We start from the raw sequence: 15,339 nt of genomic DNA, 5'->3' as shown, positions 1-15,339 counted from the left end.
ACCGACTTTAACTAGATTGGAGCAGTTTCCTAACATCCCTAGGCCAATGCCTTCCTGCAATGCCTGGTATATCAGAAGATCCATTGGAAAACATCTTATTTTACACAAGTCCCAGCTGTACTCCTGTGCTTCTTATTCTTTTCATGGGGATATGTATAGGAGGCATTTACGGCGGACATGGCGGATTTTTGATATTGTAAGACCCCATCCAAGAAAGGTATATATTTTATGGTGTGGCAAGCTTAGGTCAAAGAACGCAATTTAAAATTTCGAATGAGATCCCTGACACAATCTGAAAACGAAAAGCAGGTAAATTGCAGGACTGAAACAAATGTTCATATATCCTCAGAACAACCATGAAAGAAAGAAAGAAAGAAAGAAAGAAAGAAAGAAAGAGCAGCAGAAGTATTAAAAATGCAAAGTCAAGCTTTTAATCTGTAAGTTTTAAAAATTTCACTTCTGAAGTTTAATTGTGAAGGAGTTTGCAAAAAATAATAATAAACAGAATGATCATTGCTTTCCTAAAGACAAAAATGTGCACACACTGCTCTGCACACATGAGAGGGGGGCATGTGGTGAAGTTGGGGGTCAGTATGTGTAAGAAGGATGCATTTAAACATTAAGTCCTGCTGATAAAATTGTATGGCCAATAATGCCCAGAATGAGCTTTCCCAATTCCAGACACTTGGGTTTGCATTAAAATCCTTACATCCTAACACCATCATCAACTGTATGTGGGGGAATTGGAAGACACTGTTTCCCTATATTTGTTGCCATTTTAGTGTGCTACTCACAGAGGATTCCATCATCTTGAATGCTACCTTGAAGAGCCTGGGGGATTTGGGGATCCAGCAGGTTCTATAGAAACAGGATGGAAATGTTTTGGAGTGGTGACAGAAATGTAGCCCAGTGACTGGTTTTGGCACAAAGGAGTGTGTAGCCCGAAACTGTATTCCTTCCAGTATCTTGCAGAAAAGAAACAAGCCTATAGCTTTTTTAAAAAAAAAAAATTGATGAAGGGAGACCTATTTCCAGAACATTTAACGACTGGAAGATAAATGGTAGCCGTGTTCAGCACAATTCTGTTGTGAGAATTAAAATGCCCCATTAACATTCAACACCACTGGAAGCAAGAGTCTCACAGCATTACTGGGACTAATTTGAGTATTTAGCATCAGTTTTCTCAGTTGACAAACACCTGTTTTCCATTTTCAAGGATGAAATGTAGCCTATTCTCACCGTACTGAAGTGTTATTTGGCCGAAGTGGTAAAAAATAGTATATATTTTCCAGTGTTAGGCCCAAGTATTAAAAATCATTGTTCACTTGCTTGAAAATTGAAATCACTTTTTTGTGAGTCTCTGCCTGAATTCCTAGTTCTGGATCATATTATTCTACACCAGTGGAAATCTTATTATGCATATGTTTTTAGTGCAGGTGCCAAAAGATGGACAGCCATGAATAGTGGGGACTGTAGCCTTGTACACTGAGAATAGTTAAGGTGCTCAGTACAGCTACACTTCAGGAAGCCAAAGAAACCCTAGGAAGATGAGAACTTCAACACTACTGCCAAGGAGGCCATTTACTACAGGCAAATGAGATGAACGATGTCTGTTTCATACAGGAAAGTCAAGTCATTTAAAACAGCTGCCAAGATGATCGACAACTCAAGTTGTGCTTTGTAATTCCCAGCAGCTAGATCTCCACTTCCTAGTATGTGATGGTGCTGCCTTTGATGACCGGCAAGTGATGCCTTGGTTCGGAAACTTTAGACCTACGTTAGCCTCTCTGGAAGTCTCCTCTTTGCCCTCCTTTCTTGCTGAGCAGTTTCACCTCCTCAATGACCATGTCGTGAGTAACTGCTTTGCACATATCATAGACGGTCAAGGCAGCTAGGCTGGCAGCAGTCAAGGCTTCCATTTCCACACCGGTTTTCCCATAGGTGCGGCACAGAGCCTGAATCACCACTGCATGCCTCCTCTCATCTAGACTCAGGGAGACGTCCACCAGACTCAGTGGGACGTTGTGGCACAGTGGAATCAACTGGCTGGTCAGCTTGGCTCCCTGAATCCCAGCTATCTGGGCAACTGCTAGCACATCCCCCTTTTTCATTTGGTTCTGTTGCACCAAGGAAAATGCTTTCTCGCCCAGACGGACCACAGCACTGGCCACTGCAGTCCGTTCAGAATCCAGCTTCCTGCCCACATCCACCATGGAGGCACGACCCTCCTGGTCAATGTGGGTTAGACGATCTGAGGCACTAAGAAATTGGCCGCTGGGAAGAGGTCCCTGGTTCTTCTCCTCTGCTTCGCTCCTGGTCACCCCAGAGTGAATGCCTCTAATCACGTGAAAAGCCTGCTGAGGGATAGAAGTTCCTGTCCTAAGGCACTTTGCTGCCAAAGTTGAGCTCAAGTTCTTTTGGCAAATGCAATGGCTGCGGAGCTGAGCTTGCAAAATTCCTACTGCAAGCTGTCCTGTTGAACAAGTTCCTGGCAAAGCATGATGTCCTATAAAGACATTTTTCTGGAATGTCTTCCCCATCTGTTTGGATAAACTTGCTCTTGGAGTCAGCCAGTGGCCAGTTCTGTGGCTCCCGTCATTTAAACAAGCTTGGTCCTGCAGGGCATCTTGGAGCAGTGGGAACGACCATGATGCTGCCTCTAGGGAAATAAAAAACACAGGGTTGTTAAGTTTGTTGGATGAGAGAAGCTACTAGGAATTTTACACAGAGTTCTATAACCCCCCCCACAAACCAAAAAGCGAGAGAGAAGAAAAAAATAAATTCATATCCTTCTAGATAATGCAATTTACTTCATTTGCCAGGCCAGTTATTAAAAAGCAGCTGCTTTCAGGTGCATGGAACTGAATAGGTGTGTGCTGGCTTGCAGGCCAAGCTGAGGCTCAAATCGAAGAAATCCACCAATCCAGAAAGCCAAATTCTTTCACAGAGCAGAATCATACTCCATGAGTGTTCTGCTCCAACATGGTATCATTGTGCAGAAACCTGTTGGATTTCTCAGAAGTTTTCTTCGCCCAAAATGGGCTTCCATTTTAATGCCTCGTTTGATGGCTGCTTTAGAGTTGTGAGTGCAGGGTTGAGCAGACTTTATTGTTGTGAGGTGGCTGAAGGAGCTGTGTTTTTCTTTCCATTACTCCAGCACCCTGCAGTCTCCCTGGCTGCCAGCGCTTCCTAATCTGAAAAAGCTCCATGGTAGAAGTGACCTCCTTGGGCTTTTGCTGAAGTGCAGGCAGCTGGACAGGCTGGTGTTTGTTGCTTCTGAAAAGCTACTAGTTTATTCCACATTCTAGAATCATCTAACTGAACACAAGAAGTGTGGAAAGAAATGCTGACTCATGGAATACTAGTGAGAATCTGCAGTGCAGTAATGAACAGGAACTAAATGGGTCTGTGGGGAAGATGAGAAATTAAGAAAGAGGGAATTTTTGTTTTTTGTTACTATATGTGTTTTTATCTCTTTTTTCTTTTTCTTTTGATGTGTTTAATGTTTGTATTTTTGTATTGTACTGTTTTTTGTGATGTTGTATTTTCTTTGTTTTTGTATGTTTTTTATTGTGAAAACCTAATAAAATATTTTTAAAAAATAAAAATAAATGGGTCTCTGGGGAAGGATGGAGAATGCAGAATGACATGCTCCCGTTTCTGTCTCTAAAAAGCTCCACATATATCAACTCTCAAGCAGATAATGGTGCCATTTTAAAACAATTTTCTTCATGGTCAAAAGGGCTATCAACATATTTAAAAAAGAATAAGTATGAGGATCCATGAGGAATCTAAAGGATGCACTGGACTGTGAATAAGAGGCCAGCTTCTAATTTGTGCATGAACTCATGCACAAAACTAAGACTCCACTACTAAGCTTCAGCACACTGCAATTGAAAGGCACAGAGCACCTTTCCTTGTACCCAGCCATTTGAATGTACCCAAAGATGCTTTTGACTTTGTCTGAATAGCAATTGCAGCCCTCGAGAAACAAACAGGAGGGCAACCAGATGACAAGAGGTCTAGAACATAGATGTCAACGTTTCCCTTTTTTAAAAGAGAAAATCCCTTATTCTGAATAGGATTCCTTGCAAGAAAAGGGAAAAGTTGACAGCTATGGTCTAGAAACCAAGGCCCATGAGGAATGACTGAAATAGCTGGGTATGTTTAGTCTGGAGGAGAGAAGGCTAACAGGAAACATGATAGCATGCACTCAAATGTCCGGAGGACTTGCCACTTAAAAGACGGAGCAGACTTGTTCTCTATTTCACACATCCAGAGGGAAATTCTGGAACTGGCAGATGAAAATTGCAGGGAAGGGATCTCCTTCTAAACATTAGGGGATGCTTCCCAATGGCAAGAACCTAGAGAGGTGATGGGCTCCCCGCTGGACATACTCCAGCAGAGGCTCTGTGTCTGGCAGAGATTCTGTAGTTGCAGGATTCCTGCCCTGAGCAAGGGCGCTTCACCCAATAACTTCAAATATCCCTTCTAAAATTGTTTGAGAAGCAGCTTGCTTGATGGCTAGAAGGCTGGTGGCCTGGGGTGGGAAAGCTATCTGTGTAGCCCTCTATACTGTAGCCCACATAAATATATTCACCTACAAGATCACCCATGAGGCTGCTGGCTTCGTGGTCATGCATATATTTAGGAACATAGGAAGCTGCCTCATGTCCACTCAATTGGTCCATCAAGTTCAATACTCTCTACACTGAGTGGCAGCAGCTATCCAGGTTTTCGGGCAGGGGACATTAGCAGCTGTACCTGGAGATGCCAGGGAACCAGGGATCTTCTGCAAGCAAAACTGATATCTATCCCAAAGCTACAGCCCTACCCCCAAACACACTCTGTCAAGCTCAAAGCAGTGTCTCATTAAACTGAGCTAAGAGTAAGTACGATGAATTGTGGTGCCGTCTTAGGCTTTTTACAGTACGCTACTCCTGATGCAAAGCCGTTGCCTGCTCCTTCTTCCAAGTCCCGAGAATGGGAAAGGAAGCTGCAACGTAGACTTACTCCTTTTGGAGCAGTAGCCCCAACTTTAAGCGACTACAATAAAAAGGAGTCACTTGCTGTTGCCAGCTCTCGCTGTGTTAACAACAGACACGTCATGTTTGGAGCTTTGCTGCGGCAAGCTCAGATTCCCTCGCTGACACGCGTTACCTTTGCTCTGGCTGGGAGCTTTGCCAGGTTCAGTTCCAAGTCCACTGGGAACCAGCCCTCTCTGCCCTTCTCATTAATCCCTTGGCTGTGGCAATTCCAGTGTCCAGTGCCAAGGACCAAGTCAAAAGGAGCCTGTTAAACATAATGGCAGCAATTCTCTTTATGAGCAAGGGAGGGAGAAGGGCGGGGGGAGATGTAAAGCAGTAGCCAAAGCTCTTTTTAATGATGTGTACCTTTAAGAAGTCTCAGCACACGCTTTTTTCCTGCTTCCCTGGGAAGCTTCTGTTCCCCCAGCAGTCCTATTTCATTTCCAGAAGCAGAGAGATGAGGCAAGGCTTGGTGCAGTTCAGCTCACAGACCAGCTATGTCTTTAAGATGAATCCTTACAAAGGATTCAAGGTCTTTTCATATAAGAGAATGTGTCCCTTCTTTTAGAAATGCTGGAGCACTCAGAGGCTCTAATTTTGGGGAGCAAAAACTCTCAATATCAGAAGAGCACTCCTGCAGCACAGCTGCCTTCCACCAGGAAAGCTCGTATCGCAAGGAATGCACCACTTTTTAACATGTTTGGTCCAACAGTACAGGGCTTGACCAGGAGTATAAAAAAGTAAAGGGACCCCTGACCGTTAGGTCCAGTCGTGGCCGACTCTGGGGTTGCAGCGCTCATCTCGCTTTATTGGCTGAGGGAGCTGGCATACAGCTTCCGGGTCATGTGGCCAGCATGACTAAGCAGCTTCTGGCGAACCAGAGCAGCGCACGGAAACACCGTTTACCTTCCCACCGGAGCGGTACCTATTTATCTACTTGCACTTTGACGTGCTTTTGAACTGCTAGGTTGGCAGGAGCAGGGACCGAGTAACGGGAGCTCACCCCGTCGCGGCGATTCGAACCACAGACCTCCTGATCAGCAAGTCCTAGGCTCTGTGGTTTAACCCACAGCTTCAAAAAGATTGGAGAAGTGTATTTAGCAAGCACCATTTTCCTCACCGAGGATTTACAGCCAGTTGCCCCACAAATAAATAACGATGGATGTATTCATAGCTGGTTCCCCTGGACTGCAAATCCTCTGGAAGATTTTAAATATCACTTCCTCCTCTCCCAACACAGACAAAGTAATTCAGAAGAAGAGGTTCCAAATACATTTTGGAATGTTGCCAGCCAAAGAGGTTGAGGGTTAAAATTCCATCATGCTTGCCAGGGACCAAGAATGCTGAAAAAGTGATGGAAGATGCCTGCCACATGCTCAAATGATCTGTGGGAATTTCCTATAGGTGATGTGAGTAGGCGGAGCATTAGGAGTGGGGAAGTGGTTTTCAGCCAAGGGCTGCATCCCTTCATAGGCAGCTCACTGGGGAGGGCATGCCAGGGGGCGGGGAAGGTGCAGAGGCAAAAGGTGGGTGGGGCTATGGATGTGATGCTTGCTTTTCTACAGTCGGCTACATTCTGGCCATGAAGAGCCAGAGGTGTCTCTCTCTATCTCTCTCTCTCTCTCTCTCTCTCACACACACACACACACACACCCCTCTTTCCATCCAGATAAATAAGAGGCATCCTCACATTTCAAGGACACATTAAAGGAGATTGCAGGGCAGGGACCATGAGTGGGGAATGACTTGAGGAGAGTCCCAAGGGCCAGACAAAGAGATCTGGGGTCCACACCCCTGCAGTCCAGGATGCTCATTAACAAGCAGGGGGGAAATGGGGAAATATTACTTAGGTGCCACCTGCAACCAAATACCAGATGGAATTTGAAAGGGGAAAGCCTGCCCTTCTCCATAGGTCTGGGATTAAATGTGAGGTTAAGCAAGCAATAGAGCCAGGCCTCCAACTAAACTGGACTCTCTCCTGTTCACTTGCCAGCAAACCTATGCTATATGTGCACCAATATTCTGCTTTTTCCCCCCAGATGGCCTCTTTAAGTTTCAGACAGCTTGAAATATAGCGGCTAGCTTTCCATTTTATGTGACGGGAGAGGAGCTAGCCACAATGGCCATCCTAGCAGTGGAAGGGGAGAAAGCATCGCCCTAGTACTTTGCAAGGGATAAGGCACAGTGAATATACATTCTATCATGGGCTGGGGAGTGTGCTTCCAGGTCTGCCTGGTTACAACTGCATATACATGCAGGAAGAGGAAGGAGCACAACATACAGATTAGGGAAATGAGGGGCTTAAAAAGACAATGTCTATGCTCTAGAATCCAACTCACAGTTCTCATTGATGTCTATGCTATATAGATCTTATACTTCGCTTTTTGCAATTGTCAAACTCTCCCCCCCCCCGGCACTCTCCTGCCAATGAGCCTATGTGAAGCAAGATGTCAAAGGGAAACAATGAGATCACTTTTTTAAAATCCCCATAAAGCAGTGAAGGGAAGCGTGGAAATATGCTAAGGCAGCAGAGCAGCACAACTAATTCTTTGCACAGCACTCAGTGGCAGTGGAGCCTACATTCCCTCAACACCTCCTTGGTGTGTTCTCCAACCGCTTCCTTCTGCCTGTTTACATGCTAGCTGACTTCGGGGGAACCATGCAATCAGCCTGAAGTCCAAATTAGGAGGCCCTTCTAGCCATTCTCCATATGCCTCGGCTAGCCTGCGTGTCACTCTGGTCGCAGAAACCAGACTGTTTGTACAGAGAATGCCAGTGGTTAGTTTTCCCGAGATGCTGAATGCACGCTTGTCAGACTCAATCCAGCTCTTAGCTGCGTAAACAGACTGTAGGCAGCCTGCCTGCCATTCCAAAGCCAGCTAGAGGGGTCCCATCTTTGCATCGAGCTTCCTTCGCTCTCCCCAAATGTCTTGTTGAATTACGGGCAAGTCCCCAAACCTATCTCAATAGAGCGCCAGTGGGATGAGTACTGGCTCACCACATAGTTTTCCCATGCTGTGGAAGTGCTAGTAGCTAATTGTTCCCGTTCCCAAGTTATCTGAATCCCAACTATGTAATTCTGGCAATGCGCCCAATTTTAAAGCAGCTGAGAAGAACACAGAGAGAATGAGATACCCCTTCACTATAAACTGCTTGCCTACATGCTATAGAGAGAAAAAGACAGGCAGCTCATAAACTCCCATGAGAATGAATAAACAAGTTGTACACTCAACAAAAGGTGGAAGTGAATGGCCAAAGAGATCACAAGAGTTTTTGCCAAGTAACATGCAATTTCTCCTTGTGAGCTGTTTTTAAAAGCTGTTTGTACACCTCTTTAAAAATTCAAACACACTTAGCCTAGGAAAAGACTGACTCTTTCCCCAAGGGGCAAATGTAAATACAGCATTGTGATATGGTTTATTACGTACTGCTTGGTCACCCACCAATGAGGATCATTGGTCTGTTCTTCATCTGGGAAATGTTGAACATGCCTGGGAATAAATAAAGAATAGATAGACAAGAATTAGAGGATGCTGAGGATTTTAAGTCATATTGGCTTTGTATTGTAAATGGAAACATTACTTGAAAAGTGCAAGGAATAGCATAGACATCTAGTTAGTCAGTCCCGATAAGGAAAAAGTATTCGGAAGCACAGATATGAAGAATTCATCCCAATAAATGGGCTTCTTTAACACCCCCCTCAAGCGAAAAAGGAAACAGATTGAACCTCCTGAAGCAGAACTGATGTTAAACAGTTTGCATGGGAAATGGGCAGCCAGGTTCCTGTAGCAAACTAGTGGAGAAGGATTGGGTTAGAAGGTAGAATGGCACAACAGGACCTGAAATGGCAGGGCTCTAGCGAACCCAGACATGTGCCTCGGAATTATCAATGTTTCCCTACAGAGGTTCACCTTTGACCTCAGAAACAACTATAATAAGGTTTGGGTCTTCTGGCGGCAGAATTCTGGATGATTCCTAGGGCTCTGGTGTCATCTCATTGACAATAAGACAATAAAAGGCATGAAGGCGTAAAAACCTTAGCTAAGAACGGAAAATGGACCCCCTATTCCTGGTTAAATAGAGGCCACCTATTGTTTCTTTTGACTCTGCCTGTCTACCACTCCAGGCTTCCAGATCCCTGGGTCAACAGCAGCTTTTATTTGCCACCTACTAGGCAAATCGAGCAACTACTAAAACACAGGAAAATTCATGAATACAAATTTGCAACAACTGAAACTTTCACACTGTCACAACGTAACCAGCTGTATTTGTGTTGCTATGTGGGACTAAAAATTAGGCGGAAAATGTGTGACCGGGTAAATAATGTGACCAGCAGCCGCTTAAGTTGCACTTAACACTTTCAGCATAAAACAGGATCCTCTCATGCTAAAAAAAAAATAGCAGGACTGCAGGACAGACAGAAATAGATGGAGAGATAGATAAAGTCCTATGGTCATATATTTTATTAGGCACTATGGCAATGCAATCGCTCTTAAATGAAGTGCACAATGCAGCCTATACAACTTGGAATCGTAAAACAAAATACCTGCATGTTGTTTCTTTTTCCTACCAACAGCTGCCCCAATGATTTGAACCAATTCTTCTTCTGAGGCATTAGATCGCAAGTGATCTCGCAAGGACACTTCTGCATTTCCAAAAAGGCACACCTGTAAAAAAAAGGAGGAGAGGAGAGAGAATCATATAATCCTGCTTGCCTGGATGCATCAACTCTGATGGCATGAAAACATCCTCAAAAGGTTTTTATCTCCAGATCCGTCTTTAATTATACTCTGCCCAAAAGTGAATCAGCTGTCCATTCCAACACTAAAACCCATGTGGGGATTGGCAGTCAAAGGGACATTTGAAGGCAATAGCCATCACTTTCTCAACTGCAGAAAATTTTGGAGGGCGGAGATCAAGAAGCAAGGGTGTCACTGCTGGGTGGGAAGTGCCAATATTTAATTGAAAGCTAATTTTAAAAACACAACATAGAAACATAACGTGGCAGGAAGCGTTCTTCCTCCTAGCCCCACCCCCACCCTGGCCCCCAATTCAGCCTGTGCAACATATGTCTGATTTGACAGATCAGGCAGAGTTCTGCAATGAAAGTGGATACTGGCAAAGAAGAAAACCCACACCCTCCCAGTCACATTACCGAGAGTAGCATTCCTGCTGCCAATTTAAGAGGATTTAACATAAAAAAGCTACACAATGTGTTTATCTTCAGAGACTTCTCACCAATTAGTTTAACAGCTCAAATATGCTGCATTATGAAAACAAGGCAGTTTCTGCAACACTGAGAGCCAAGGAAAAAGACACAGTTGTTCTTTCCAACAGCAAAACAAAAATCTACAGTAGGATCCAACAGGGACTGTTATTTGATTTACCACTTGAGTCTAACTAGGCAGCCATCATCCAATGACTTCTGGCCCATTTTGGATGCCGTGACAACTTTGTGCACACTTGATGCAGGTTATATAATCATGTAAGCACTCTAACGGCCCAGAAGAAGCTGGCGAATAACATCATGCTCCTACCTTCAAGTTTCCATCAGCTGTGATCCTCAGTCGATTACAGGATCCACAGAAGTGTTCAGACATTGAGGTGATGAAGCTGACTTGTCCCTGAAAATGCGGCACCTTATATGCCTGTTGTGACCCAGGCATGGATTGAGAAAGAGAAAACAGAGAGAAAAGGTGAAGCACATCTTCGTTAATATCTTACTTAACTGGCTTCAGCATCGTTCTATTCCAGTTAATGAAAACTGGAGTAAGAGACGCAGCGGCGTAGCTAGCCACTCGGGTGCCGGGTGCGAGTCCTGCATTTGGGGGGTGGGGCGCAATGCATGGAGCCTCTCTTCTGCCTCCCCCTCAGCTGTAGGGCAGATGAGGAAGAGGTATAGGGCAGACGCAAATCCCACGCTGCCATTTTAGGCAGCGTGGCGCCTGCAGGCGGCAAGCCACCATGTCACTCCCAGGAGAGACGCGTGGCTTGGGCACACTGCAGGCCCCGCAGTAAGTGCCAGCTGCGTTTCATTATGTTTGTTGACTGAAATAAAAGGTTTCATGAGCCCATTTTTTAAAAAAAACCCTCATATTTTTGTCATTTTCTCACACACCCTCCCCAGTGATGACACCCGGGGTGGCCTGCAGCCCCCGCACTCCCCTTCCTCCACCACTGAAGAGGTGAAGATACTGCACAGGCTAAATCCAAGATAAGTTGCCAGAAGGAAATCTAACTACGAACTGAAAAATTGTTCAGTACATATGTGTAAAACCAATGCTGAAAAATGAACAGTTCACTCTTCATGGCTGTATTACTCTTTCACGATGTATGGCCACATCTGATTAAGAGTAGCTGCCAGAATTATGGAGCTTCTTATCTTCATACCAAAATTTTCCTGCAAAATCTGGTTGTGCGAGTTTTGCTCCAATATGTATGCAAACGGAAGATTCCACAACAGATCGTTGGCGGCATTTCAGCAAAATGTGACGAGATGATGTTTACTTTAAAACTTGTTCAAAGGGACAAAGTTTGGTGTGGAAAGTAACCATCTGTAGATCATGTATAACAACTGGGCTTGGTCAAGTGTATAAATTCTGAAAAATCAGTTTCCATAATCTATTCCATAAAGGCAACAAAATACATGCATAAAATTCGCAATGTGTAATGGACATCAACAACAAAATGTTGATTTCCCAGCAAACCTACAAAGATTCCTGTGTGAAATCCCTTCCTGGAAATCCTTGAGGTTCATACTTTATGAATTGCAGCCTATGAAGCACTATTGCTATTAATAATTCTGATAGGATTTCTATTTTCTTCATGCTTGATTTCCACGTCTTAAAAAACATTTCACTTTTCTTCACTGCTACCTGGTTTTTCTTTTTCTTTGTAAATAATTTCTTATTAATTTTTCATTAATAATATTCCAATTAACAACAAATCAAATCATACCAAATCATAAATCAGAACTCAAATAATAAATCCAATTATACATTTCAAATGAAAAGCCAATTAAACATTCCAAATCACATAATTTAAATGTGAGGTTTAGTAAGCAATAGAGCCAGGCCTCCAACTAAACTGGACTCTCTCCTGTTCACTTGCCAGCAAGCCTATGCTATATGTGCACCAATGTTTTGGGTTTTTTCAGATGGCCTCTTTAAATTTCAGACAGATGAAATATAGTGGCTAGCTTTCCATTTTATGTGACAGGAGAGGAGTTAGCCACAATGGCCATCCTAGAAGTGGAAGGGAGGAAAGCATTGCTACCTGGTTTTAAGTATTTGGAAAAAAAGGAAGCTGGTAACAAACCCCAAATACATTAAAAAATATAAAGACATAAACAGAATATGAGCATATGCAATTATCACAGGATGATCTAAAAACAACTCACAAGTAATTTCCTTCATTGAAGTCATTGCCCTGGAAGACGTTTGTCACACATGAAGCAATCTTGAGGACGGCTTCACACATGGCTTTCCCAGACAGTTTCAAAATATGAGTTACATGTGGCAAGAATAGGCTCTTGCTATAGGTACACCATATGAACATGGTAGACTCACATGTACGCAGCTGCATCTATTCCTAAAACTTTTATAACTTTACAGGAAAAACATTATATTTACATATCCAAAGGAAAGAGTTAAGTCATTCTATATCCTCCCACAGTCAGTTTCATTTTGGCGGGCAGACTCTCTTATATATCATAATCCTTTAATCATGACTGTCACAACTGTTGAAAGTATGTGGGCAGGCATCTACCAGGACCATCGCAGCCATTTCAATTTTCCCTTCAAGAGCTGATTGCATTGGTGTTGACATAGCAGGCTTATAAGCAAGCCCTGAACTTTGCAAAACTTCTGGGCTCCCTTTGATCCTACTGCATTAATCACCTTAGCAGTGCTAGAGGCTTCTTCACAAGGCACTTTTTCCAGTTCTGGCCATCTCTGCTTGATCGTATCGAGCATCTCCTTATAGCTCACCATTTTCCTGAAGTTCCACTTGTTGCCTAGAATGAGAGGAGAACCAATATTGCTGTGCAACATGCGCGGCAGTGAGAGTGCAACAGAAGGCTTATTTTCTGACGTGTTATTTTTTGTCTAGGATCACACAGAAAGATACAAAATAAAGCATTCCCCAGAATTTCATTTATCTCCTTTCCAAACAAGAAAGCTCTCAAGGCCACAGAAGCTGTAGACCCATCCTCAGTCAACATCCCATCACCAACTTCGGGAAAAGTGGGAATTGCTCAATTCAGCATCATCCATTTTCTCAGCCAAAGTACAGCCAGGGATGCCTAAATGCTCACCATCAAAGGGCATGTATTCTATGAAGCGCACATCCAGGGGCTGCTTCTCGGTCATAGCCACGAAATCTACCAGCTCATCTTCATTAAGACCTCTCATAACTACACAGTTCACCTAGGAGGAAGGAAAAGCCAGCTAACTAAACTGAATATGTCAACATCATGCACATCACAGAATAAGTGGTGATCAATATAAAAGCTCAGAAGGATTATCACTGCAAAAGAACCATTTTTTCCCATTACTTGTTTCTTTAAAGAAAACCCTAAAGTTGGGTATTAAGAATTTATTTCAGAACTCAATTATCTGGATGGAACCTCCACACTCAGTTGTGTTTCCCATTTTTTATTCAGCAATAGTGATACCAGCCAAAAACCTGTATCAAGAAGATAATAATTCTCACCTTAACAGGATCATACCCAAGTTCAAGGGCTTTTTGGATCCCTTCCATTACCTTATGGAAACCTAAAATATAAACAAAAATAAGCTCTGACACAGGACATATAAAAGTATTTTTTTCTAAATATAAACACACATGCAATGCACACATTCATATACATATACTATACACGTAAGATACACACTCACACACACATATATATGGGGTTGTTTCTTAAAATATAAACTGAATTCAATAAAAAAATCAGTTAGAGTCAAACACATAACGTCTGTCTTCTGACATTAAAAACCCAATATTGGGAAACTATATGACTTTGATGTGAAGGGTAGCATAAAACTTCCTAACAGTTCACAATCTGTATTTTTGTGGCAGATTATGGTTGTTATCAAACAGCCAAATCAGTTACAGTGGTACCTCGGGTTAAGTACTTAATTTGTTCCGGAGGTCCATTCTTAACCTGAAACTGTTCTTAACCTGAAGCACCACTTTAGCTAATTGGGCCTCCTGCTGCTGCTGCGCCGCCAGAGCACGATTTCTGTTCTCATCCTGAAGCAAAGGTCTTAACCTGAAGCACTATTTCTGGGTTAGCGGAGTCTGTAACCTGAAGCGTATGTAACCCGAGGTACCACTGTACTTTCCATCTGATAGGGAAAGGCTGCTCTGCTCAGGTAATCAGCAGCTATCACTTCTGGCAAGTCTGGACACTGACCACACAAGTTATTTATGTTTGTTGAACAGATGCCCCTACTCACCCAGACATTTCCCAAACTGCTTTTGAAATTTTCCCGAGTTTTAAAAGCAGTTGTCACATGCGATGGATCTTTCCTACCCTGAGCTCCTTTGGGAGAAAAGCTGGGATAAATACATGGGCTGCTATTTGAAAATATAAGCTAAGCCCACACTGAGACCACAAAACATATCTCCCAGGGCTGGTCAGGGGGACTGAGAGATGCTGTTCTCCCAAGAGATGAGAGCAATAGCACAGTGAAATGGCAAAGAAGCCTGGCAAAATGTATACTAGCCTTTGCCAACCAGCTGCCCTCCAGATATTTTGGACTACAACTCCCATTAGCATATCTGATAGGAATTGTAGTCCAAAAACATATGGAGGGCACCAGGTTGGCAAAGACTGAGGTATAAGGTTCAAATAAACAAACTGGAATATCACATCAGTTGCCTGATGCCAAAACTGGTTTGTTGCTTCTGCTTCCTGTGACTAAGAAAACCTACGACATCGAATGTAAGGTTTATTTTGATAAAATAAGACTGCAAAAATAACATGGCGTCTGAAAGTATAACATATGGTGATAAACACTGAGGAGCTACTCTCAGGAACAAGACCCTTACGGAAAGGCTTAGAAAAAGATCAGGAAAGAAAGGGGCCATTTGTATGACTTTAGGAAAGTCATAAGACAATTCAGAACCAAGTAATTGGAACACAAGCGATCAAGCGTTAAGGCAATCACAAACTAACATCTAGGAAATTCATACCAGCTCACTTGTTTTCCTAATGGGCATGTCAGGGATGATCTGCAAAGAGATAGCCTGACATCTGGACAGATCATTCCTCTGCAGAGAATAAGCTCAGTCAAGCTTCAATCTT

At 43.3% G+C, this 15,339-nt stretch overlaps 1 protein-coding gene across 2 annotated transcripts in view; it reads right to left on the bottom strand.

Moving 5' to 3' along the window:
* Window positions 1–863: 863 nt before the first annotated feature.
* Window positions 864–15,339, bottom strand: part of MOCS1 (molybdenum cofactor synthesis 1) — a 32,550-nt gene continuing 18,074 nt past the window's right edge. The window contains exons 5-11 of one of the 2 annotated variants that reach the window (XM_082214836.1): window positions 13,740–13,801; window positions 13,342–13,453; window positions 12,926–13,041; window positions 10,565–10,675; window positions 9,574–9,694; window positions 8,471–8,518; window positions 864–2,659 (exon numbers count right to left, since the gene is read on the bottom strand). In XM_082214836.1, coding sequence (XP_082070962.1) covers window positions 1,779–2,659; window positions 8,471–8,518; window positions 9,574–9,694; window positions 10,565–10,675; window positions 12,926–13,041; window positions 13,342–13,453; window positions 13,740–13,801 — 1,451 coding nt within the window. In that variant the 3' untranslated portion in view covers window positions 864–1,778. Of the gene's footprint in view, window positions 2,660–8,455; window positions 8,519–9,573; window positions 9,695–10,564; window positions 10,676–12,925; window positions 13,042–13,341; window positions 13,454–13,739; window positions 13,802–15,339 lie in introns of both variants that reach the window. The other variant, XM_082214837.1, reaches the window with a different exon arrangement.

This window comes from Podarcis vaucheri (assembly GCF_965113315.1).
Source record: "Podarcis vaucheri genome assembly, chromosome: 3".
Classification (NCBI taxonomy): Eukaryota; Metazoa; Chordata; class Lepidosauria; order Squamata; family Lacertidae; genus Podarcis; species Podarcis vaucheri.
Note: the sequence above shows the minus strand (reverse complement) of the source record. Positions and strands in the feature narration are given on the sequence as shown.